The sequence below is a fragment of the Antechinus flavipes genome, chromosome 4, assembly GCF_016432865.1.
Source record: "Antechinus flavipes isolate AdamAnt ecotype Samford, QLD, Australia chromosome 4, AdamAnt_v2, whole genome shotgun sequence".
NCBI classification, from domain to species: Eukaryota; Metazoa; Chordata; class Mammalia; order Dasyuromorphia; family Dasyuridae; genus Antechinus; species Antechinus flavipes.
The window spans coordinates 16,503,440-16,529,837 of NC_067401.1; the positions used below are offsets into that span (position 1 = coordinate 16,503,440).

The following is a 26,398-nucleotide window of genomic DNA, read 5'->3' on the forward strand; positions in this document are numbered from 1 at the left end:
CTACATGAACGTTCTCATTGGTACTTACACCACGTTTAGAATAAGACAAAAATGCAGGTCCTCTGGGTGTTACAACTCACATCCAGCCAATCCTGGTGCTTGGACTCAAAAGGGTTTTCTCTGAAATTGTACCAACCAGTCATGTCCAACTACCTAAACACCTCCTTCACTCATTTACATATATTTATATCAGAGATCCCTCCAGAGAATAGTTTTCTTAGTTTTATTTTGATAACCATGTGGCTGAGGAAGAGGATGGTACCTCGCAGTTAAAATGGGACTTCCTGGGTATTACTATTTCTAAGTGGCTAGGACTACAGTGGGCATAAGGGTGATGAGAAAGGGAAATGGAGGAGTTATACTGCCCCAACCCTACTCATTGCTTTCTGAAAGGATTCTAGGTAAGATCACAGATAAGAAGAGTCATTAGAAGACACAAAGCTCAGTTCCTTTAACTTTACAGATGAGGAAACTGAGGCCATGGAGGCTAAGTGGCTTGTCTGAGTTAACTGGATGCAGAGCTCCTTCTACTGTACCTTGAGCAAAAGGCTAATTAAAGAGACCAGAATTGTTTTTCTTAAAGGGAAGCTTCAGAGAAGCAGCTTAAATTGAGTTAAAAAAATGAATACTAACACTCACTGGTTCTGTCTCTCATTAGGAAGCAAAAACAATTTCTTTCATTTCCAAAAGAAATTTAAAGTTCTATTTCTTGGAGTCATAGATAGATAAAGCATTTATTAAATGCTTACTATATGCCAGGCACACAGTTGACAAGAAGGTCCCTGCTCTGAAGGAGGTCACATTCTAATACAAGAAGAAACCATAAAGAAAAGCAGGAAATTTATGAAAATTGAATTATCTAGAGCTGAAAAGGAACTTGGTGGCTACCTGGTCCGACTTATCTTACAGACAAGGAGAAAGAAGCTTAGGAAAGCTGAGTTTTATATATAAACTTGCCTACAGTTAAATGTGAGTTTTACACTTTAGGGGCAAAATTTGGATCCAAGTTATGGGGCTCTGAAGCCAAGGCTATTTCTGTTGCAACAGGCCACCACCAATACCATTTCAGCCTCCAGAACATCATTGTAGCTGCCAACAGTGACTGGGCATCTGTGGCACTCAAGGCCTTTGTAGGCACACACACAGGGTAAGACACAGCCCGGGCCTACACGTGTCTGACATGTCAGTCTGGCTGAAGAAGAGGGGACATATACATAAAAGAAACCAAGGAGCAGGAAGGATGTAAAGGGAAGAATAATCAGGTGAGAATCAGGAAATCTGGGCTCAGTTTTCTACTCTGCCAATGGACGAAGCTTAGACTTGGAACCAGGAAGCAATATACTTCAGATATTCACTACCTTGGTGATAAGGGACAAGTCTTGTAATCTTGTCAGTGTCTCGGTTTCTTCATCTGTGAAATGGGGAAAATGGATGAGATCCATTTTAAGATTCCTCCCAGTTCTGATATATTTTCAATTCCAACGTTCAAAATATATTTTTTTAAGATCATATATAGATCTTTAGTTGAAGGAGACAACAGAAACCATCTGGTTTGATCTCATATTGCAGAGGGGATCAAACAATCAGTTCAAGATCAAATAGGCAGGATCAGGATCAGTCTAAGCCTCTCCACCAGACAATAAGTGTTCTGTAAAACCTTAAAGAGATTTTCTAAACAAGCTATTAACATTATTTTATTCAAGGTCACATAGGGACAGAGACAACTAGTATCTCCCAGTTAGGCTAGGGCTGTCTCTACCACATTTTACTGCCCCCTATAAGAAACTGACTTTTACTGACAAATTTAAAGTTCTAAAGCACTTTATACAAACCATCTACTTTGAGCTTCATAAGAACAACTTGAGGTCAGAAGTATAAGTATCATTCCTATCTGTGGGTGAAGAAACTAACTGAGAATGAAGTCATTTTTCCTGATCACAATTGTTAGAGGCAGGATTTGAATCCAGATCTCCCCGATTCCAAGGACAACATTCTACCACCAAACTCAGCTGTTGTCCTACACTGAATGGATGTGGGCAATAAACGGAGGCAGAAGAAAGCATCAGACAAAGTGACTGAGACCAGCAGGAAAGTCAGAACACCAGGCGACCAGCACCGTCTCTTAGCTGGGAGTCATATCACTGTCTGCAGCTGCTCACTGGGTAATCAGGACTCAGAGGAGAGCTCAAAACAGGAAATGCCATTATATTGCTTCTTGCCACATCTTCTCAAAGTAGGCATTCCAGGCTCCAGAATAAAGTGCCAAGAGCAGAAGCCCTCCAACCACCAGATGAAGAATTGGACTCCAGATACAGAGAGTATTGGAAAGGCCCCTAGAGACCACTTAGGTCATTTCTTTCATTTTTTGAAAGAGAGAGAAAGAGGAGAGAGAGAGAGAGAGAGAGAGAGAGAGAGAGAGAGAGAGAGAGAGAGAGAAAGAAAGAAAGAAAGAAAGAAAGAAAGAAGAAAGAAAGAAAGAAAGAAGGAAGGAAGGAAGGAAGGAAGAAAGAAAGAAAAGAAAGAAAGAAAGAAAGAAAGAAAGAAAGAAGGAAGGAAGAAGGAAGGAAGAAAGAAAGAAGGAAGGAAGGAAGGGGGAGGAAGAAGGAAGGAAGGAATGAGGAAAGAAAAGGAAGGAAGGAAGGAGGAGGAAGAAGAAAGGAAAGACGGAAGGAAGAAGGAAGGAAGGAAGGAAGGGAAGAGAAAGAGCCTTATAGTGATGGGGTTAAGAATGGGGTCTGCCAAAAACAAAGGAATGTAACAGGCCCCAGGGCCACTCCATTCCTTTCCTGCCCTTCCAAGTCTGCCTTAGCTGATACCCATCTCTGTATTCTAGAGCAAAGCTCCTACGGAGCCCCTTGACAAGTCACTACACAGGACGAGAGCCCAGGGCAATCCTCATCCCAGCCTGGCCATGTTGCTTTTTCATGTCTCTCACTCTGCCTGTTTCTCAAAGTAGAGGCTCTAAAAACTCCCAGACGCATCACTTTGGTTCCCTAAACACAGCCTGGTCTGCGAGTCTGTGGGCAATTGCTTCCAATCAAGGAGGAAGTTTAGCAACATATTTGAAGGGCCTTCCAAGTCTGGGTTTAACTAAAGACTGTCAGGAATAGGGGGATGTGGAACTGACCTTCCCAGGCTAGAATCCTCCTGCGGAACAGAGTACGCACATCCCATGTCTGCAAGCACACCGCTCCAGCACGCCAAAGGAAAAGGGATGCCACAGCTCGTGAAAAGGGCCCAAGAAGGAGTGGTCAGAAACTTCAACTTTGTCTCCTGACCTCTCCATACTTGCTGCTGATTCTAGAAGGAGACTGGCTGGCAAGTTCCATCATGAGTTCTGTCATGAGTCCCAAGAGCAATCCTCTCAGAAGTCTCGGAAGTACTCAGAGCTCTGACACGGATCCCTACAAGCCTCAGAACATGGAAACATCTGGCAGCTCCAGCAGAAAGGACTCAGAAGTCAAGAATGAAATCTCCCATGATTCCCAGCAATTTGCACATATCCCTCCCCACCCCCCCAACCCCAATCCCTCCCTTTCTTTCAGCTGTATGGAACAAGAGAAAAGAAGTATTTTCCTCCCCTATTCAGGTCGCCTTGGCAACAGTTTATATCATTGACACTGCCCCCCCCCAATTTTTTTTTTTTTAAAGAAAACCATGTAGGCTGAATGAAGCTTTGCAAACACTAAAAAGGCAGTTCTCTCCCCATGTTGCTATGGCACTGCTGCCCTTCATGAAGAAAGCCTGTATTGATCGCAGTCACTGGGGCTCCTTGGAATCATATTAAATTAGGCCAATCCCAATCTTCCCCAACACAAAAGGCCAGAGGAAGGAACTGATGAAATTTGGGTGGGAGGATAGGAGGGAGGGAAGAGGCAGAGTGCTGAGGGCAAGCCCAGAGGTAGAGCTAGAGCCCCTTCCAGGATCATCAATCTTAGGAGCAAAAGTCACAAACCCCTCCTCAGGCCTACCAAACAACAGTTGAGCTCTGAAAAAAAAAAGCACGAACCCCCCCCTCCCCACCCCACCCTGCCCCTGCCAAGCAGGGTCCCAAGAGCTCTCCTCAATGATGCGTTGCCATGGGACAGCTGATTCAGCCCTCCAGAAAAGCTCTGTCACACTCGAGGCTACCTGAATCTGCAGTCAGTGCCCCAAGTGACCCCACACTAAGCCAGCAGTTTGCAATGAACCCCATATCCCAAATGCTTGACGAGCAAACACAAAAGTTTCCAATTAGAATTTCTGAGTTGGGATTGGAATCCTCCCTGGCTTAACATTTTTTAAAAAGTTCAGTTTTGTCCAACATCTAAGCAGATGCTATTATGGGTACAGCTGACTAAAAGGAGGCCACAAAATCTTAATGAGGCACTTGGATAAAGTTCAACCACAAGTCCTGGTTTCTGACCTGCTTTTTCAAGCTTTCAACAATGAAGAAAGTTGCTAAAAGCTGCTAACAACCTCCCAGTTTCAGTGCCGGGAAACAGATTTCTTCCCCCTGGACTTTGCCTTCCCTTCCCAACCCAGATGAGGAGTGTCTACTTCTCAAAAAGCCCTGGAACTGAAGAGGAACAAGCTTCCTCAATTCCCAAGTCCTTCCTCAGATGTTCATGGATAGCAGATAAGGAGTTTGGTGCAATATGCCAAAGGAGTCACAAAAAATCAACCCATTTTAAAGAAGAGATTCCAAGGAACCTCTCAAATGTACTCTGTCCTCCAGATCTTGCACCCCGAGCAAAGGAATCTCCCATCTTAGGGACAGGAGATATCTCCAAAGATTTATCTGGTTTTGCTCGCTGCCTTCAGAAAGGTTAGACGTTATTAGCCTCACTTTATAGCTCCATAACAACAACCCCTCAATCAGGAGGCTGGACAGCTGAATGTGAATGTAGAATCTCAATCTTCCGACTCTGACTCGATTGCCAGGCAAGAGTTAAAAGCTTTAAACATAATCTGGCTGTACACATGAATCCGAAAGCCTCTCTCAAAAGGGAACAGCAGCTGTATCTCACAGACATGTTAGAAAGCCACGATTTTGAATAGTGGATATGGTATTGACACTGAAATCAGTTCAAATCTAGCTTCAGGAACCTATTAGTTGTGTGATCTCGGGCAAGTTATTCCACTTCTATATGCTCAGTTTCCTCAACTATAAAATGGAGAAAATAATAGCACTTACCTCACAGAGCTGTGAGGATCAAATGAAATGATCATTGTGATGGGCTTAGCAAAGGGAAGATATAAACTAGCCTGGTATATAGCTGGTATTACATTAATGGGAGTTGTTGTTATGATTATTATTTTGCCAGCCATCTTGGCTGTAGCAACTGAACTTCTTGAATTGCCAGGACTAAAAGTCTACTCCTCATCATTCAGTCATCAGAAATGGCAAGTCTCATGCTTAGTCTTCCCAGTTTGAAAGGATGTGACCTAACTCAAGACTATTCAATTACCTTTGAGATCCTAGAGTCACTCGGTAAAACAAGCATTTATTAAATGCTTCCTATGTGCCAGGCACTATGTTAAGTGCTAGGGATATAATAAACAGCCAAAGTACAGTCAATCTGCTTTCAAGGACTTCCCAGATGATGTGCAAAAAAAAAAAAAATTCACATATTCCAGAACCTATACAGTATAAATGGGATGTAATGTATGTAATGTACTCTCATTGTGGATGCAGATGTGCTTGTGCACACACTACATGTACTGAAGGGCTGGAAAAGGCCTTCTGCCAAAAGTGGAATATGAGCTGAGGCTTGAAGGAAAGTTGAAGCCCAAGAAAGAGTGTCCCAAGCCTGGGGACTCAGTCAGGGGAAAGGAGGATGAAATGTCATGGTATAAGAACAGCATGTAGGCTGGAAAGATAGAAAGACAGCTTTTAAAAAGTTTTAAATGCCAAATAGAGGTTTTTACATTGTATTCTAGAGGAAACCACTGAATTTTACCAAGAAGATGGGGTGACACGGTCAGGCCAGAGATTTAGGAAAATCACTTTGGAAGCTGAGGAGTCTAGGCTGGAGTAGGAATCACTTCCATATCACTACAAAACAGTGACTGAAGGCTTTAGAGATGAAGGCTTACATAAACTTGGAGAAAGGATGATAGCTCTAAGTCAGCAAAAGTATTAAATAAAGGGAATAGCATACACATTCAGATATAGAAATCTATCTTACAGACAAAAGGGAGGGAAAAGGTGAGCAATTGGGAGGGTGAGATAAATAAGTGAAAAATAGCATGGAGGGGAATAAGATAGTTGTCATAATTATAAATATGAATGGCACGAATTCACCCATAAAATAGAAGCAGGGAACAGAATGGATTAAAAAATAAATATGCTTCTATGTTTTCTAAAATAGGATATTTACAAGAAACCCATATGAAATGGAGAGATAGACACAGGGTAAAAGTAAGGGGCTGGAACAGAATCTACTATGCTTCAGCTGAAGTAAAGAAAGCAGGGATAGCAATCATCATCTCAGATAAAACAAAAGTAAAAATACATCTAACTGAAGGAAATAAAAGAAGGAAACTGTATCTTGCTGAAAGGCATCACAATGAAGTCATGTCAGTATTAAACATATATATACCAAATGGTACAACATCTAAATTTCTGAAGAAGTATAGGAAGAAATAGATAATAAAATTATACTAGTGAGAGACCTCAATTCTCCCTTGTTAGAACTAAATAAATCTGACCAAAAATAAATAAGAAGGGAGTTAAGGAGATGAATAATATTCTGGAAAAGTTAGATATGATAGAGCTCTGGATAAAACTGAATGGAGATGGAGCAGAATATACTTTTTTCTCAGAAATACAGGCACCTACACAAAAATTGACCATGTCTTAGGATACTCACAACCAAATGTAGAAAAGCAGAAATAGTAAATACCTCCTTTTCAGATCATAATGAAATAAAAAATTACATTCAATAATGAACAATGGAAAGAGAAATTAATAATTGGAAATTAAATAATCTTATAATCTAAATAGTCTAAGTGGGTCAAAGAACAAATTGAAGAAACAATCAATAATTTCATTAAAGAAAATGACAACAATGAGACACAATGTCAAAATTTATGGAATTCAATCAAAATGCCTACTTGGGGAAAATTTATATTACATCGATAAAATAAAGAAAATCTAAATAGAGAAAATAGAGCAAATTAATAAATTGGGCATGCAACTAAAAAATCTAGGAAAAGAACAAATTTAAAATTTCCACTTAAAGACCAAATTGGAAATCCTGAAAATCAAAAAAGAAATTAATAAAATTGAAAATAAGAAAACCATTGAGCTAATATGTAAAAATAGAAGTTGGTCTTGGGGAGTGGGGGAATAAAATAGACAAACCATTTGTTAACTAGATTTTAAAAAGTGAAGAAAACTAAATTACTAGAATCAAAAATGAAAGGAGTGAATTCCCCACTGATGAAGAAGAAATTAAAATAATTGTTAGCCACTATTTTGCCCAATTACATCTAATAAATTTGATGATCTAAATAAAATGGATGACTGTCTACAAAAATATAAATTATCCAGATTAACACAAAAGGAAATAAAATACTTAATTACCCAATTTTAGAAAAAGAAATTGAAAAGGCCATCAATGAACTTCCTAAGAAAAAAATCTCAGGATCAGATGTATTCACAAGCAAATTCTACTAAACATTTAAAGAACAATTATTTCTAATAGTATATAAATTATTTGGAAAAATAGGCAAAGAAAGAGTCATGCCAAATTCCTTTTATGACACAAATATGGTGCTGATAACCAAACCAGGAAGAATAAAAAAAAAAAGAAAATTAAATTCCCTAACAAATATTGATATAAAAATTTTAAATACAATATTAAGACAGCAATAAGATTACAAAAACATATCACAAGAATCATGCACTACAACTAGGTGGGATTTATACTAGTGATGCAAGGCTAGTTCATTTCAAATCAAATAAAACTATTTGCATAATTGACCATATTATTAACAAAACCAACAAAAATCATGATTATCTCGTTAGATGCAGCAAAAGCACATGACAAAATAGAACAACCATTCCTATTAAAAACACTAGAGAGCATAGGAATAAACAGAATTTTCCTTGAGATGATAAGTAGCATCTATCTAAAACCATCAGCAAGTATTATATGCAATGGAGATAAATTAAAACCAATCCCAATAAAGAACAGGGATGAAACAAAGTTTCTCATTCTCACCACTATTATTCAATATTATACTAAAAATGTTAACTTTAGCATTAAGAGAAGAAAAATAAGGACAGAAAGCTATCACTCTGCAGATGATATGATAGATATTATAGTTAGAAAATCTTAGAGAATGAACTAAAAAAAAAATTAGAAACAATGAACAACTTTAGCAAAGTTGTTCATTTAGCAAAGCAATCAAAAATATGAACAGATAATTTTCAGACAAAAAAATTAGTCATTTCTAGTCAAATAAAAAAAAATGCTCTAAATCACTACTGATTAAAGAAATGCAAATTAGGACAACTCTGAGGTATCACTCCACAACTCTCAGATTGGCTAGGATGACAGGAAAAGATAATGATAAATGTTAGAGGGGATGTGAGAAAACTGAGACACTAATGCATTATTGGTGGAGTTGTGAAATGATCCAACCATTTGGGAGGGCGATTTGGAACTATGTCCAAAGGGCTACAAAACCATACCCTTTGATCCAGCAGTGTCTCTACTGGATCTATATCCCAAAGAGATCATTAAAAAAAGGAAAAGGATCTACGTGTACAAAAATGTTTATAGCAACCCTTTTTGTAGAGGCAAGGAAATTGAATGGATGCCTCTCAGTTGAAGAAGAGCTAAATAAGTTATGGTATATGAAGATAATGAAATATTATTGTTCTATAAGAAATGATCAATAGGATGATTTCAAAGAGGCCTGGAAAGATTTACATAAACTGATGCTAAGTGAAGTAAACAGAATCAAGAGCACATTAGGCAATTCCAATAGACTTGTGATGGAAAGAGCCATCTGCATCCAATGAGAGAACTGACTGTGGATCAAACATAATATTTTCACCTTTGCTGTTGTTTGTTTGTCTTTTCTTGTGTTTTTTTTTTTTCCCTTTTGGTCTGATTTGTCTCGCTCATCATGATGAATATGGAAATGTTTAGAAGAATTGCACATGTTTAACATGTCTGTCTAGGAGAGGGGGAAAAGGGGAGAGAGGGAGGAACATTTGGAACACAAGGTTCTGTAAAAGTGAGTGTTAAAAAATATCTTTGCATGTATTTGGAAAAATAAAAAGCTACTAATTTAAAAGATGAGATCTCTGGGTATGGAATGCTGCAGGCACTGTCAGACAATAAATATTTGTCAGAAATGTCACAGAGAAACTCCTTCTCTTCAGAGATGGATCGGTTAGAGGTCCCTTTCAACAACTCTGAGATTCTGGGCTTCCAAAATCTGTGATGTTTGGTTCTGTTTTTATGTTTGTTAAGAGGGAAAGCTAACAGAGAGGAGGAAGAAGGGGAGAAGCAAATATTGAGAAAGGACTGTGATATGTTTTATTTAAAAGAAGCATCAATAAAACTGCTTAAAAGTAGAATGCACTACAGGGAAACATGATGTGTACACTGTGTTTCTAAAAATCAAATTTATAGCTGAAAATGAAAGGGAAGGGAAGATAGAATAAGCATTTATTATTAAGCACCTACTATGTGCTAAGCGCTTTACAAATATCATCTCATTTAATCTTCACAGCAACTCAATTTGTAAACATCTGAACCTGGATTTGAACTCAGTTCTTGACTCCAGGACCAGAGTTCTGCCATTAGTTGCTTCAAAATGGGATCGAAAGGTCAATTAAACTAGTAAAAGCCAAGAATCTCTGGTAGGCGATCTCCATGATCATCCAGCTCCATTCGTCTCTGGATGAGGGGACTGCCTCAGTGCAGTGAACTGTCCTGAGCAGCTCTAGGGAGGAAGGCCTATCAAAACCCTACTCCCGATGCTGTGAAGATAACATCGGATGTGGCTCTGTATTGGCCTTGTCCTCAAAGTCCATGCCATTTCACTATCGAAGAGAAGGTATTTGTGTTTCCTTCCTTCTGTACAGGCTTTTCTCATTCTCACAAAAGTGACCTTGACCTGGATGTGCCGTCCTGTGTCTCAGCATTGCAAGAAGCTGACGTCTGGCCAAAAATGTGCGGGCCTGATATCCAGGGTTCTCATACTGTTACCTTAAAGTTAGCCTCCTACCAAGACAAAACAGAGAGAGTGCTGGAAAAAGTTATCCATCCTCTCTTCTGGAGCCAATCTTTAAGAATAGGAATGTCTCAGAAGCAGTTGTGAATACAGATTTAAATGAAGGCTAACATCCCTTCTGTTAGGAAAGGATCATAGTATGGAATGATCTGATCCCATGATGATCATGGAAGATGAGTTATTTTTGTAAAAAAGTTCTACTGAAAGTAGTTTTTCCCAAGCAAAATGCTCACTTTTAACAAGGTTAATCAAGAAATTAATTAATTCAAAAAAGCCTCCAGAAATAATCTCTAGGCTCTGTTATTCCACTCATATCTTCCCCAAACAGGCAATAGTTATGGGGCAAAGAAGGATAAGTTGCATCCCAATTCTTACTGGCATTTCCCTTACTTCCTTCAAATATAGTTAGGCATCCTCCAACTTGAAAAATATTTGCTTAACTCTGCCTACTCTCTCCACCTGTCCTTTTTGTTCCTCCCTCTCACTAAGAAAGGACTTCAATCAACTGTGGGTTTCGAGCCTATATGGGGTCTCATAACTGAAGGTAGGGGTTATGATTTATTATCAGCAAATGTCTTATGATTTATATACCCATTTTATAGATGTGCCCAGGATCACATAAAAATTTCTCAGGCAAAAAGGGGGTTGCAAGTGGTAAAATTTATGAAGGCCTGGTCTATGAGTATTAATGCTCTATTTCTCCAACACCCATTTCTTCTTTTATCCCCAGAAACTGGTCTCTATCTCCAAGTTCACTAAAACCACACTAATCTATCTACATGATCTTTGACCTCTGCCATTTAATTCAACAAACATTTAATGGATGCGAACTGTTTAAGAGGAACAATGGACCCTACAATCTACAATCTACTAAAGTAAGAAACAAATAAAAAGACAAAGTGCATGAAAGTTCCCAGGTGGACTTTCAACTTAAAGCTACACATATTGGGTATCACTGGAGCCAGGCATGAAGAATATGGACGATTTCCCTTGCCTTCTCTACCCATAGGCTACTTCTCCAATCAAATACCACAATTTCTGTCAATAGTTCTACTATTTTCCCAATCGCCCAAGGTCAAAACTGTGATCTTTAATCTGCATTGGGGGAGCATGCTGTAGTGCAGTCCCTAATCAGTTCCAAACTGTCCTGAACATCTCTGGGGAAGAAGGCCTAGAAAACACCTAGGCCTATGAAGACCCTACTTCCAGTGCTGTGATGGTGACCTTGGATGAGACCTCTATATTGGGCTCTCCTCAGTGTCTGTGACATTTCAATATCTATATTAAGAGAAAGTAGTCTCTTAATAGGTCTCCCAATTTCCCAACCATACAGTGGATACTCTCAGCTACCTGATCTCATCCTACGTATCCAACTTAATTTTCTGCTACTCTCCAACGAGAATCCCCACGTCGGCCAAGTGAGCATCCTTGCCATCTATGCCATGTGCTAAGAGCACTCTTCATCCAAACTCCTGGGCGAGGCTCTCCCAGTAACTGCCTGGAATGACCAGGTCTCTCCCTATTCTTCAGGGCCCAGCTCAATCTTGTAAATGTCTTTCTATTCCAGGGCACAATATTCCTCCCTAAATGTTCTGAAACATAACATGCATCTATGTGCTCCACACATTTGACGTTCAATCACCTTCAATTACCTATATTGTTCCTTAACTGGTTCCTATAGGTAAATCTGGTTTTGTTGACCAGACAGGAACTTTTATCTCCCATTTCTTATTGATAACTTCTGTGTAATTAGCAGAATGCTGCTTAGAGACAAAGAAACTCAAATGACAAGTGGATATAAGAGGATGGGGGGAATAATGTGAGGGGGAAAGAAGGGAAGAAAATCACTGTGGCGTGAGAACACTCCAGAGCAGCAACTAGTTTTTCAGCTGGATCCTTAGTGGACTCCTCAGCAGCTCAAAGGCCAAGCTAAGTTGGAGCTTCAGTCCTCAGCAGTTCACTGTGCTCTGGGCTGGATTCTGCTGGCTGTGTCTTGGCAGTGAGTCACTGTAGCCACTACTACTGGCTAGTTAGGACACTTGAATGAATGGAGGATCATTAAGATTTAAAAAAAAAAAAGAAAGAAAGAAAGAAAGAAAAAAAAAAAAAGAATGAGTTCACTTTCACCCCATTCCAGGAAGGCAGGGCTTCCCACAGGCCTCTGATTTTAAGAAAGAAGAATGTTCCATGATGTGGCCACAGGGAGCAACTGTTCATCAGCCACATTCTTATCTGTCATTATGTCAGCAGATACTCCAAGAAAACTTCAAGTACAAGGCCAAAGTACAGAGAAGACTGAAGACAATATAAACATACCACTAAGGTCAGCGTCCCAGCCCTCAGAACAAATTCCCTCTCAGTCTGGACGAAAACTCCAAGGAGGGTATCAGAAGATGGTGACGCAGGAAAGAATGCAGATGTTCTGCATCTGGGAACTGAGAACTGGGGTGGGGGGGGGGGGGGGGGGGGGGGGGAAGAGAGGCAGAGATAAGGGAGCAAATGCACTTTCTCCTACGATGGTGTGGGTCTGAACTAAGGAATGCTGTGGGGTGAGGAAGGTAATGGAGGAATTCTAACACATGCAACCATACCAAAGATCCCAACAGTCACATTTCAAGGCTTATCTCCTCTGTTTATTGGTTTGACGGGGTATAGGAATTTGGTTGTTTGGAGAAGGGAAAGGAGGAGAAAAAAATCTCCTCAGAAACTGGGAGCTGTGAAAAGGTTCTAACTGCTCAACCAAAAGTCAGGCAGCTTTGAACTTCAATGAAGAGCTGATTCAGCCACAGCATCTACAACAAAGATGGAGTCAAACATTTCTGCTGCTGCCTAATTAATAAGCCTCCCCTTTTTAAGGAGAAAGTACAGGAAAACATCTAGGAAGAAAAATTAGTTGGAATTCTCTAGATTAAGGAGACAATTCCCTGAAGAGATGTATCCCCTCCCACATTTCAATCTCCTCTACCCAAAGCCAAATGAATAGTCCTGCATGCCAGGTGAGAGGAAACATGCTTGGTCTCACAGAGGGATCAATCCCAAGGGAGATGTTCCGAGTTCCAGGTTTTTACTGAATACCAGATTACCTCTTCTCCCAGATGCAACTAGGCTTCAGACTGTCATGGAAAGTCATAGACTTACTTCAAGATTGAAAGCTGTAATCCTGAAAGACCCAAGATCTGGCCTATTTTATGGTCAACTGGAGAGCTCAAAATATTCTGATTGTGATTATCAAGTCCCAAACAAGCATATCCATTTCTAGCTGGGTAAATAAGGCTGATCTGTATTGGGTCTTGATCCTATGGTAGACTGAAATCAATGATTTCAAGAGAGGAGTTTTAGTTTTGTTGTTTACACAGTCTTACATCAAGCTAAGAAACACATAAAAGAAGGTAATTCTAGATAACGGGCAGGAGATTATCCACAATAAGACATGGGGAATTATAACTTCTAAGAACACCATCTTTAAGGTAACATATTCAAATAACTTGTAGAAACTATTACAAACAAAACTCAACAAGCTACAGCTCATTCCTTACCGATAACTTCAATGCAATGTATCAAAGGCAGTTCTTAAGTAGAGAAGAAGAGTTGGCCATGACCTGGGCCACAACTCTCCTTACACAACACTGACAAGAAACTTCAGGGTTAAATCCAAGAACTCAGTGCCTTCTGATAAGGCTTGGCCAGGGCTTACTTCAGACCCAACTGCAAAAACACATCAGTGAATCAATGAACCAAACAAGTAATCTCTGAAGACCTTGGCTTCAAGGATACTTCTGAAACAATCGACTTTTAATAACAGTAGATCGTCCAACAAATATACAAGTACATAAGGCTGAGCAAGTTAAGTAAGAGCCAAATGTATGGTAAATGGCAAAGTTTAGGATTAAACCAATCCAGCACTTTTCAGATTCGTTATAAATGAAAATCTTAGGGGAAAAAATAAAATAACATAGAAAAGTTTTTTTCCAAGTTTCAAAGACAATGGAATAACATAGCAATGATGAGTTATAACTGACAAGATTAAATGAAAAATCCAAATGAAAAATTAGGTCCTGAAGGGCCACAAGTGGCTAGAGAAGAGGTGTTCCAATGAATCAGACAGATCAATACAGTGAGCATGGAGCCATCCAAACTGGTCTTTGGTAGCTGCACTCATCTCTGTTCCCTAACATGCATCCTTGATCCTGTTCTCCAAGACCATACTCCAAAATCCCTGTGGCTCTACATTACCTCTAGGACCATGTTAAAAAGTCTTCCTAATTGGAATTTAAAGCTCTTCCTACATTTTCCATCTTCCTCCTGTCTCTCCCTCTCTACACCTTCTTCAATCTGCCATACTGGAATACCCTGCTTCCCCTCATAAATTCCATTTCCTATCATCATGACTTGCACTGGCTCTTCCCCATGCTTGGAATACTCTCCCTCCTAACTTCCAATTTTCCTAGAATCCCTGGCAGTCTTTAAGACTCAGTTTAAGCATTACCTCCTTTGGTAGGCCTCTCCTGATCTCCCCACTTAGTGCCAGCCCCTTTAAGGTAACTTTCCATCTTTTCTATATTTATCAGAATTTCTGATTTATGTTGTTCTCCTTATTAAAAAGTAAATACTTTGAGGACAGGAACTGCTTATTTTTTATTTTTGTATCTCTAATGCTTAGCACAAAGCCTGGAACTAAGTATTTCAGTAAACATTTAACAGGTGCTTGTTGAATGAAATTCAAAGGAATCCTTTAAGACAAAGATGAAGACTTGGTAAGATCTATTAAAAATCTACACATAATTTTTAATAAACTCTTCACTTCACATAAATCGAGAAAAGTTAAAGACCTAAGAGTTCCTTTTTAAAAAAGAGATCCCTAGACCCTTCTATCCTGTCTTGGATTCCATTTCTCTGAACAGTGCAGTGATAAGAACTGGCTTTGGAGTTAGAGGGCCCACATCTGCATCTCTGTTTGGTCACTTACTCCTTGTATAACACTGGCCAAATCACTTCCCTCTATGGATCTCTATTATGTCATCTGTAAAATGAAAAACTTGGTCTAGATGATTTTTCAGGTTCTCTCCGGCTCTAAATTTTTGATCCCTTTAATCCAGGGTTCCTCAAACTAGGGCCCGCGGGCCAGATGCGGCAGCTGAGGACGTTTATCCCCCTCACCCAAATCTATGAAGTTTCTTTGAAGGCCCACAAAACTTTTTATTTTTACTATAGTCTGGCCCTCCAACAGTCTGAGGGACAGTGAACTGGCATCCTACTTAAAAAGTTTGAAGACCCCTGCTTTAATCATTAACTTCTGGTTGCCTATTTCCCATAACACCTTATTTCATTATATGACCTTTTATAAACTCTATGCTCCAACTGCACTAGCAAATGTTCCCTTTCTCATTCATGTCTCTGTTCCATGAATCATACTCATCTTTATCTCTATGTGCTTCTTGAACTCTTTACCATTCCCCTGCCTTTCTTTAAAGTCCAAATCCAATGTCATCTTCCCCACCTATCTCCATTTGATCCGACATAGCAAATTGTTTCACAATTTCTAAATACATTTAACCACAATATACTAATTGTATGAAATCCCAGTTTATCTCATTCTCTCTGTAAACCCCCAAAGGGGGAAGAGACTGTTTTCTGTGAACTATTTCTCTCTTTCAGTAACTTTTCAGTACAGTGCTCTGATGGAGCAGGTGTTTAATCAATGCTCTTGATTGACTTATTGATGCTTATCTTGTTTTATTTTTTAAAAATCTTTGTTATCACCTATGAATATGCTATAAAATACAAACATGCTACAATGATGTAAGCTTCCATTTTTCATTTTACAGTGTAGGGGTGTGTTCCAGATGATTGCTTAAGACAGTAGAAAAAAATAATGCCAGAAAACTGATACTCAGTGCAATAAAGATACTTTACCTCCCGATACCTTTACCAGTATCTGCTTAAATTCACTTTGGTAAATAAATAACTCAGCAATCACAATTACAAAGTTAATCTATTCAATGTAAGATAGAGTAATAATGCTTAAACAACAATTTTCAAAGCCTCTGACTCAAGAGGGATCTAGCCCTAGCAATGAGAGACTAGCCCCAGTGTGGGGCTTCCTCACTTCCATTAATTAAATGTAGGTGATCGAGATACCTTATTGCTTAATTCCTCAGGCACCTCTGTAGAACAGTGAAGGGGCTGGAAGAGCGGATTCTTCATGAGGGTTCTTTAGACTAATAATATCAAAAATACAGATCTAAAAATACATCCAAAAATACAAAATGAGTGTGAAGTACACACTTTAGAATATTTCTTGGATCCTTTTTAGAAATGAAAACCATTTCCATCTCTGGTTTCATTCATTTCACAAATGACTACCACAACAAGAGCTCAGAGCTAGGGGAGCCCCAAATTTTAACTAAAACAAAGTTGTTACCCTCCCTCCCCTGGAATTCACAATCTACTCGAAAAGGAAAGAGATCCCACGATCTCACAGATCTCACGGATGCCCTCATCAGTTTGGCTATATCCCCAACAAGAAAGTGGCCTTGCTATGAAATCCCTATCTTGTCCTCCCTTATGTTTGACACCGGGGATTTATCCACCCAAGATGCTGGCAGCTGATCCCAAGGAACACTCACCCACAGGCTGTCCACAGGCTCTCAGGCCTCAGCCTCACCCATGGTCAAGCCATCTTTTCCCATAATACATTTCCCTGCTGATATCTTTGATGCTTGTTCTTCTTTAAAGCTAGAGATGAAAACATGATATTGCACATGCTGGATAAAGTGATGGCAGAGGTCAGGAGGGAAGGGGATGTGTAGCAGGACTGATATTAAGATTATGCCAAATAAACACAATGTCTTTTAAAGAAAGAAAAATGTCGTCCTTCAGAAGAATTTAAAACGTGATTTTTAAAAAATAAAACACACTTTACTATGTTCTTGAGCTGTCTATCATTTTGCCCTTTGCCCATTAAGTCCACACTGATTTGCTCTATGATAAGTTCTATGAGCAGAGGGAGAATGGGAGTCCTTTTCGTACAGCCTTCTTCATCAAGGCCTCTGGGTTTGAACAATGAAAGTGGTGGCCAAAAGCACACAGCAAGAAAGGATTCTAGTTGGAGAATATGCTGTGACATCAAGTAGTGAGAAAAATGATTTGCATGTGTGGCTGGCAGAGATTCTTGTCTCTTAAAAGTGACAAACTTCTTGGCCTGTTAGCAAAGTAAAGCAGGATTTTGTCTAGGATAGCATCAAAAAGCTGAATTAGAACTAGTGAAGGAGGCCAGGGCTACGGGGGTAGGGAAGGGCAGGAAAAGGAAGGGGAAGACTTGAATCACTTACACAGGCTGAATTTTAGTGAACTCGGGGATTTCTTCCTTTTTCTTTCTGAAGAAGAACCAGTAGGTCAGGAGCCCCACAATAAGTGAAAAGAGAAACATGTCTGTCATGCTGAAAAGGGAAACATCCTCGGTTCCAGCCTCCGACGCGGTGGCGCTGGTGTCCACGTCTGCCATGTTGATGTGTTTTACTGTGGAGAAAAACAAGACCCAAAGTCACAAAGAAGCAAAGACCAATGGGGCTCAGCCCAAAGTCTGAAAGCCTGTGCCTATGAGGCCTAACCCTAAACCATAAGTAGAGGGTCCCAACTCCCCAAGTCAGACCAAGGTGATCCCACAATACGTAAACCGAGCTGTTCAGTTCACTTTCTGTAGCACTATGCTGTGTCCAGCTCCACGATGACAGTTACATACGACAAACTGAAGGACCCTTACAGAAAGGAGCAAAGCTTGCTGCCTGCTGGCCCAACATGGTGTCAGAACTGGCTTTTCCACCTTCTCAAACCTGGCAGGCAGGTGAGGCTGCCATGAGTCAGCAAAACACGAAAACGCAATATATGGAACCTCCAAAACCCCATTTATTTGGCTTGTTAACAATGCACTTCTACCTGCTAAGACCTACACTTACCCAGAGTTACTGATGGCAATCTCTATAACGAAATCAAAGAGGAAATGTCTCACGCCAGAGGAATTTCCTAGTACAAAAGAGTGTGTATTACACAAACTCAAAGGACCTCAGAATCATAAACTGGGACACGAAAAGGCCATCAGAGGTCATCAAATCCAACCTCCTTATTTTAAAGATGAGAAAACAGAAGCCCACAGAGTTGAAGTGACTAGGAGTACAGCCAGAATTTGAACCTGGGCCCTCTAACGATTCTGCTGTACCACAGTGCTTTTTTTGGTGACCAACAGCCTTTTCACAAGATAGCTTCCTTAGGGAAGCCAGCCTAAGACTTTGGATTTAACTTCTTTTACCCCTCTGGCTCTCCTAAGTCCACTTGCCTGGAGAGCTCAAATTGGGAAAAGTCTACCAGGGCGTGAACTTCCAACTCAGAGGATTTTTAGAAATAATTCTCCAAGTCTACACTACTTCTCTTGGCATTAGATCATGAGAGTCTGAACCCCCACTCTCTCAATAACAAATAATAAAAGTGTGTTTCTAAGTACATTTGCGGGGTTGACTTATACTATTACTAGTATAGAAAAAAGGAGGTAAGTGAGAACTACTAAGATGTAAAAGAAAGATACAGGAAGGATCTCAAGGTCAGTGGAAGGAAGAGGAACTGGGAACCTTCAACCAGCTGCTCTTTTCACTAAATGATGTTCTTTTTGATATGTCACAGATTCAAACCCAATCACCACCCAGTGACTCCACTGTTTACATCAGTTTACATCAGTGATATGAAACTGCTATATAGGGACAGGTTATCTTGCAAAACCACCCACAGATAGCTAGTTAATAAATGATTTTGATAGTGAAGGATTTTTTAAAGTATTTATCTCAAAGAAACTCAAGTTCTTTAGAGATAACTCACTCTTATTAATACTACACTTAAAAGAGGAAAAAAAATTAATTTTCCTGATTTTTCAACTAAAGAAATTCAAGGAACGGATATCACAAAGCAACATGGTCTGTTACACCCCAAAACAATCGTGAGGTTTGTCAGCATCAGCTTTTTCTTCTGTCGTCATTAAAATAAACATTCACGAGGGATGGATCCACAGGTATAAAAATATCTGTAGCGACACTTTTTGTTGTAGCAAAGAACTGGACACAATGTAGATGCCCAATATCAGAGGATAATTGAACAAGTTCTGAAAAGTAATTGTAACAGAACATTATAACAGAATTATTACTACATTATTATTATTACAGACTGGCCCATTAGAAATGAGCCGGTCAATCAGCATTTATTAAGCCTTTTAAGGCAAAAAGCAGCAATGATCCTGCCCTCATGGAGCTCACACTTTCCTAGGAGACACAAATGCACACAAGTCATATGTATAAACAAGACGGAGAGGAGAAACTGGAACTAATCAACAGAAGAAAGGCACTAGGATTAAGGAGGCCTGGGATGTAGATAGCAGAAAATCAAACACTTGTGATTTAAGCCATAAGAAAAGTACTTCAAGCTTAGAAAACCATTTCTAAAAAACTTCCATTTTGAAAGTATGGGTTCTGACAGACTTTTCTATACTTCTAGAAGGTGGGGCTTGAGCTAGAACTTGAAGACAGTCAGAAGCCAGGAGCACTATTACTGAAGCCTAAAGAGAGAAAATAACAGGCACGGGGAACAACCAGTGAACCTGGAATCTGTAAATGGGGTGTCAGAGGACTAGCAAAGGGTCTGTGTCACTGATCACAGAGCACAAGAAGCAAGTATGGTGAAAAAAAGCCAGAAAAGGGAAGGAGAAGGGGGTGGAAGGGCTTTGAAGGCCAGAACAACTTATCTTTGATTCTGGAAGGGAGCAGGGATTCACTACGAGTTTGGAGGATGGCCTGGAGTGGAGAGAGGCTTGAGGCAGGCCAACCCCCCAGCAGCTATAACAACAGTCCACACAGGCGGGACGGGGCCTGTGGTGACAGGGATGGGGCATTCAGGGGATGGAACAAAGGTGAAATCGATGGGCCTGGGCAATAGATTGAATATGAGGGATGAGAGGGTGAGGAACTGGGGGTGGTAAGCTTGGGAACTAGGAGGGTGGGGGTATCTCTATAGTAATAAGAAGGTAAGAACAGAGGAGAGTTTGGGGGGAAAGATAATGGCCATGATGTGGGACATCTGATTAAGGCAGCTGAAGACGTGAGACTGGAAGTCGAGAGGACAGGGATGGAGAAGATTATAAGAGCAAAGAGATGAACATGAAATCCACAGGAGTTACTGAGATCACCCAAAGAAATTATCTGGAGGGAAAAGGGAAGAGAGCCCCAGAGTCCTTTGAGACACCACAACGTAGTCAACGTAGTGATCTGGAAGAAGATCCAGCAAAGAAGCCTGAGGAGGAGTGGTGGGACAGGGAGGAAGAGAACAAGTCATGTGCCATAAAAAGCTCAGAGAAGTATGGAAAAGAGGGTGATGGAAGCCTGCAGAGGGGTCAAGGACAAAGACTGGGAAAAGGTCATCAGATCTGCTGACCAGGAGAGCCTTGGTAACTTTGGAGAGGACTGTTTCATTTCAATGACAAGCCTGGAAACCAGACCATGGAGAATTAAGGAGAGAGGGAAGGAAGTAGAGGCTTCAGTGACAGAAGCCTTCTCAAGTTCAGCCTCAAAAAGATGGCAAGATATGGAATGAGAACCAGGGTCAAGTGAAGGTTTTTCAAGGATAAGGGAGACGGAAGCTTGTCTGTAGTCAGGAAGCAGTCAGGAGATGGGAAGAAATTGAAGACGAGCGAGAAAACGATGGTGATAGGACAGTGTGCAGGGATGGAACGGGATTACTTGTGCAAGTACAGATGTCTGCCTTGGCAAGGAAATGTGAGACGGGCTAAAGAAGGAGATAGGGCAGAACGCATCTGGACAGCATAGAGGTGAGCTAGTTCAGCAGGGGATCAAGATGGAAGGGAGGGGAGGTAGCCAATGTAGCACTGATGGCCACTACGTCCCATCAATATATTCCCCTTCTTCTCCCCCCCCCCCCCCACACCCCACATGCTGATTCTCCCTTCAGAATTAAGGTGATGAGAAAAGAAAGGAGAGACCTCAACTTAAGTCCAAGCAAGGAAAAATTGGGAAGACAGTCAGAATTTAGAGGGAGGGAACACGTGGGGAGGTATACCTGGGCCAAAACATGAGAGATCTGGAAAGAAAGAAAGGAAAGCAGTGTCAGTAGCTAACCTCTCCAGGGTCAATGTGAGCGCAGCGCAGAGCTGGACCAGATAATCTTGAGGTGATCCAGCACAGGCAGGAACCTGGTAAAGATTTCTAAACTCATGACTGAGCCAAGCCCTCGGGAGGAGCGGGGCCCAGTGGGAGGCCCTGCTGACCCAAAGTAATAAAGCAGGCTTACCTTCCAAGCCCAAGGAATAAGGCAAGACTGGTTTCAGGGCATTAGCTGAGCTGCCGAGGAAAAAGAGGCAGCAGCACAGGCCAGAGAACACTCCACACACTTAATGTCTGTCCTTTCTTCTTCAGCTTCAGGGAACAAAAAGAACTGGTATCTGCAGGTAACCCTGCTCCAAGGCTTGTAGGAAGGACTGGGTCTCTCCCTGTCCCTCACCCCCACCTCCTCCTTACACACATGTCCTTTTCTCATTGCAAGGGAGCTACTGAGTCACTTATCTCAGACAAAATCTTCTGTGCCAGAAAGGAGCAAACTGAGGGAGGTGGGAGGGGAGGGAGGCTGCACAGGTTTCCAGGAAGGAAATGGCAGCACTGATGCTGAGCTTAAGCCCTGAGGTCCAGAGCCCTTTGCACCTCATCAAACCTGGGCACATAGGGGTCAGGCACAGGTTCACAGGCACAAGATGTTCACAGCTCATTCATTCTCTCTCTCTCCCCCTTTCACTCTCTGTCTCTGTCTCTGTCTGTCTCTCTCTCTCTCTCTCTCTCTCTCTCTGTGTGTGTGTGTGTGTGTGTGTCTCTCTGTCTCTGTTTCTCTTTCTCTCTGTTTCTCTCTCTCTCTGTTTCTCTCTCTCTTTCTCTCTGTCTCTGTGTCTCTCTGTGTCTCTCTCTGTCTCTCTCTGTCTCTCTCTCTCTCTCTCTCTCTCTCTCCTCTCTCTCTCTCTCTCCTCCCTTTCACTCTCTGTCTCTCTCTCTCCCCCCACTTCACTCTATGTCTCTGTCTCTCTTTCTCACTCTGTCTCTCTCACACACACATATGAATACAGGTCACACACACATGTACATGAGCCCCCCACAGGCCCACATACACAAAGGCCTACCTATACAGATGTACACAGGCTTGCATAGGCCTGCATACAGACACACACACAGAGACTTGCACATACACACACATGAATACAGACCACACAGGCCTCCCTACACATACATTCAGAGAAACAACAGGAGCATGCAAAGACATACACAGGCTTGCACTGGTGTACACAAATACAGATACACACAGCCCCCCCCCCCCACACACACACACACAGGAACACAGCCCACCGGCACACACACATAGATGTACTCAGACACACCGACCCAAAGAGGGACATTTTAGGTTCTCTTCTAGCCGCTGTCATTTTAACACTACTTCTATTAAATAACAGAATAACAGAAAGAAAAAGTTGCTCCCACTCCTCCAACCCCCTCATATGCAAAGCACCCCCAGCTCCCCAGAAGGACTCCACCTTCCAGACCAGCAGCTCAGAGGCTGGAACTGCTGCTTCTTCCCCTTGCTTTCCCCTAGAAGAAAGCCGTTGCTCTGTTTTGCATACGATTTGCTCTAAGTCCGATTCAGTTTGGGAAAAGAAAGTCATCCTCTAGGAGTGGGAAAGTCCCCAGGAAGTTGCGGGCCTGATTTTATCTGCTCCACAGATGAGCCTGGTCCTGTCTTCTGGATCATCCCAGCTTCTAAATGCCTACAATTACATCCTTTTAGTCCCCTTCTCCCCAAAAGCCTCTGCCATTCACCCGTTCCCCATAAGCAAGGCAACTAATATTCAGATTTAGACAAAGATGAAAAACCCACTTTGAAAAAAAATCAGTGTTTATCTATAAACTCTCAAGTAAAGTGACTTTGGGGTATTTGAACAGGTAAACACCCTTCTCTTCCTCCTCCTCCCCCCCAGTGATATGAATCACTGGAGCTACCACACTAATTATCACTGGCTTCTTGGAAAAGACTCTCCCTTTCTTGCTAATAAGCACAAGGCCAGGGTTTAACGCTTATTAATTTAAATCAATCAGTAATAGGCTCAAAGCTTTTCACCAGAGAATACACAATGACAGAAGCCATCAACAACTGTCGTCCTGAAGCTCTCCACACCCCCTTCATCAAGGCTCACAGGTTCTTCCACAAAGGTCAGCTCTTGCATCTTCTTTCAGCCAATCAAAAGAAACCGCCTCCCACCGTGCTTGGGGCAACAGGAGCTGCCCCATTCATTAAGACTCTGGCCCTGCCCTGTTCCACATCTGGATGGACAGGTGGCCCATATATCATATCATATCTACCAATAACCCAAAGCTAATGGTGATAGCTAAGTCTGGATGGCAAATTCCCAAAGAGCACAACGCGCTGACACAGAGGGAGAGGCTGACAAGAAAATTAACAGGGGTAAATACTAATTCTGAATTAGGATTACAACACACATACACAGGCAGATGTTAACAACAGTTTATTTAAAAGTCAGTCGTCTGAACAAAGAAAAATTTAAGCAATCACCATGGACTATAAAGCAGGAAAGTGACAAAAGCTCAGATTTCAGATAAGGCTACAAAATTAAAATAATCTAATGTTTGAAAACATCTCGCGCTTTAAGATTTGTCAAGCATACTATCACATCTAATCCTCACAACAACTCCATGAAGTGCTTTGGGATTATAATTATTTTACAAATGAGGAAACGAAGGTCCAGAAGGTAATGGCTTGTTTCAGGTCATATAGCGAGTAAAGATCCAAGGCAGGACTCAAACTCAGCTCTTCCTGAACTCCTATCTTCCATCCACCAGGCCAAGACCAATCCAGTCTGTGCCCAAGGACTTCAGTCTAGTAGGGGGGATTAGAAATGGGGCACACAATTCCAATAGACTTGTAATGGAGAGAGCCACCTGCATCCAGAAAGAGGACTATGGGAACAGAAGGTGGATCACATCACAGTATTTTCACTTTTGTTGTTGCTGTTTGCTTACTTTTTGTTTTCTTTCTCACTTTTTTTCCCTTTTTGATCTGATTTTTCTCGTGCAGCATGATAAATGTGGAAATATGTATAGAAGAACTGTACATGTTTAACCTATCCTAGGGGAGGAAGGTAGAAAATTTTAGAACACAAGATTATGCAAGGGTGAATGCTGAAAACTATCTGCATGTATTTTGCAAATAAAAAGCTATTATTTAAAAAAGAAAAAAGGGGGTACAAATAACTAGACTGCAAGGTTGTAAAAGATTAAATGCAGATTGCTTTTAGTTCAGAGGAGCCTGCAAGATTTCAAAAGAGGATGGAATCAGAGCAGGCTTAAGGAAAAAAGCAACCTAAGCTGGGCCTTGAAGGAGGAGAAAAAGATGTTAACAGGTAAATCCCTATAATTCAGGGTGGAAGAAGAAGGAATATTTTGGGTTTAGGGGATACCTTTCAGAATGATAGGAATGGAGTGGGAAAAGAGCACAGAGTGGCTGGGATATAAGCTTTGTAAAAAAGACAAGCATCAGATAAGTTGGAACAAACTGCCCAAGGCTTTCAATGCCAGACTACAGAGCTTGTATTTTATCCTATAGGTAATATGGATACATCACAGGTTTTTCCAAAAGGTATAAACCAATCAGACCTGCGCACCAGAAGGTTACATTAGCAACAGAATGAACAATGAAATGGAGAAGGGAAAGGCCAGAAGGAGCCCATTTAAAGCTCATAAGGAATTGTTCAAATGGAAGATGAGGGCCTGGACTCTGGGAATGGAAATAACGGTTGGAAGTGAAAGGTACTGAGGATGTGAAATTGAGAGGATTTGATGAATGACTAGATCTGGGTGGGAAAGAAGCAAAAGTGCAGCAAAAAATGGAATCACCACTCTTGAGGGAAATTAAGAAGACTAATAATCGGAGAGTAATGTAACAATAACACTCCCTACACTAATTTATTGATCTAGTACTATAACAAACTGTCAAAAGTTCACTTTAAATAATTGGGCAAAATCATCATAAAATTAATATGGAGGAACAAATGGTCAAAAATCTCAAGAAAAAATTTTAAAAAAAGAAAGAGGGGGGTTTAGTACAGAAAACCTAAAATTACACTAGAGAACAGAAATCATCACAACCATTCAATATTCATTAAAAAAGAAAAAAGTTAATCAATGGAACAGATCAGCTAATACAAAATTCAGAAGTAAGTGAACCCAGAAGAATAGGGCTCAATTAATCTCAATATACAAGTTGTTGGAGGAAAGACAAAAAACACTTTAAAAAAAAAAAAAAAAAGGAAAGCCCTCTAGGAGAAATTTGCCACAGAGAGATCGATATCGCACACCACATACCACAATAAACTCTATTCATATATATGTCCAAGACATAAAAAAATCATGTCATAAACAAATTAGAGGGAAAAGGAAGGAGACATTATTTTGCAACTGTAGAAAAGGGGAAATGTTCTTGACTAAACATAGGGTCAAGAGAGGATCACAGAATGGAAAATGGACACTTGGAACTGCATAAAATTGCAACGCTTTTGTGCTTTCTCCACCCCCCCCCAAAAGCTATACAATTAGAATTGGAAGAGAAACAGTTAAGTGGAAGTAAAATCTTTGCTATTTTTCCTTCTTATATCTGAAGATATAATGGGAATTGATACAAGTACCAAATCAGCCATCAATCTAATAGATAAATGGCCAAGGATATGAAGATGCAATCTTCCTTTTGTCCCTGCACTTCCTCTCTTCTCTTCTCAGTTCTTTGCTATCAGACTCCCTATCTCATCATTGCACCAAAACTGTTCTCTCCAAAATTACTGGCAATCTCTTAGATGTGAATGACGATGGCCTTTTCTTCCTTGAGCTCTTGGAAGCCTCTGGACACTGCACATCAGCCTCTAACCCTCATTCCATCTCTTCTCTCCAATGCTTTCTTCAGCTTCTCCTTCTACTTCTCTGACCACCTCAGTCTCCTTTACCAGGTCTTCCTGAAGGCCCTGCCCACTAACCTTTTGTGCCTCCCCCCACCCCACCCCCAACTC

At 40.9% G+C, this 26,398-nt stretch overlaps 1 protein-coding gene across 3 annotated transcripts in view; it reads right to left on the reverse strand.

Annotated features, from left to right (window-relative positions):
• The window catches only part of LOC127558660 (NADPH--cytochrome P450 reductase), an 81,960-nt gene that overhangs the window by 22,709 nt on the left and 32,853 nt on the right, over positions 1–26,398 (reverse strand). For 2 of the 3 annotated variants that reach the window (XM_051991890.1, XM_051991888.1), the window contains exon 2: positions 17,571–17,757. In XM_051991890.1, the coding sequence (XP_051847850.1) occupies positions 17,571–17,743 (173 nt within the window). In that variant the 5' untranslated portion in view covers positions 17,744–17,757. Of the gene's footprint in view, positions 1–3,127; positions 3,190–17,570; positions 17,758–26,398 lie in introns of those variants that run through there. The other variant, XM_051991889.1, reaches the window with a different exon arrangement.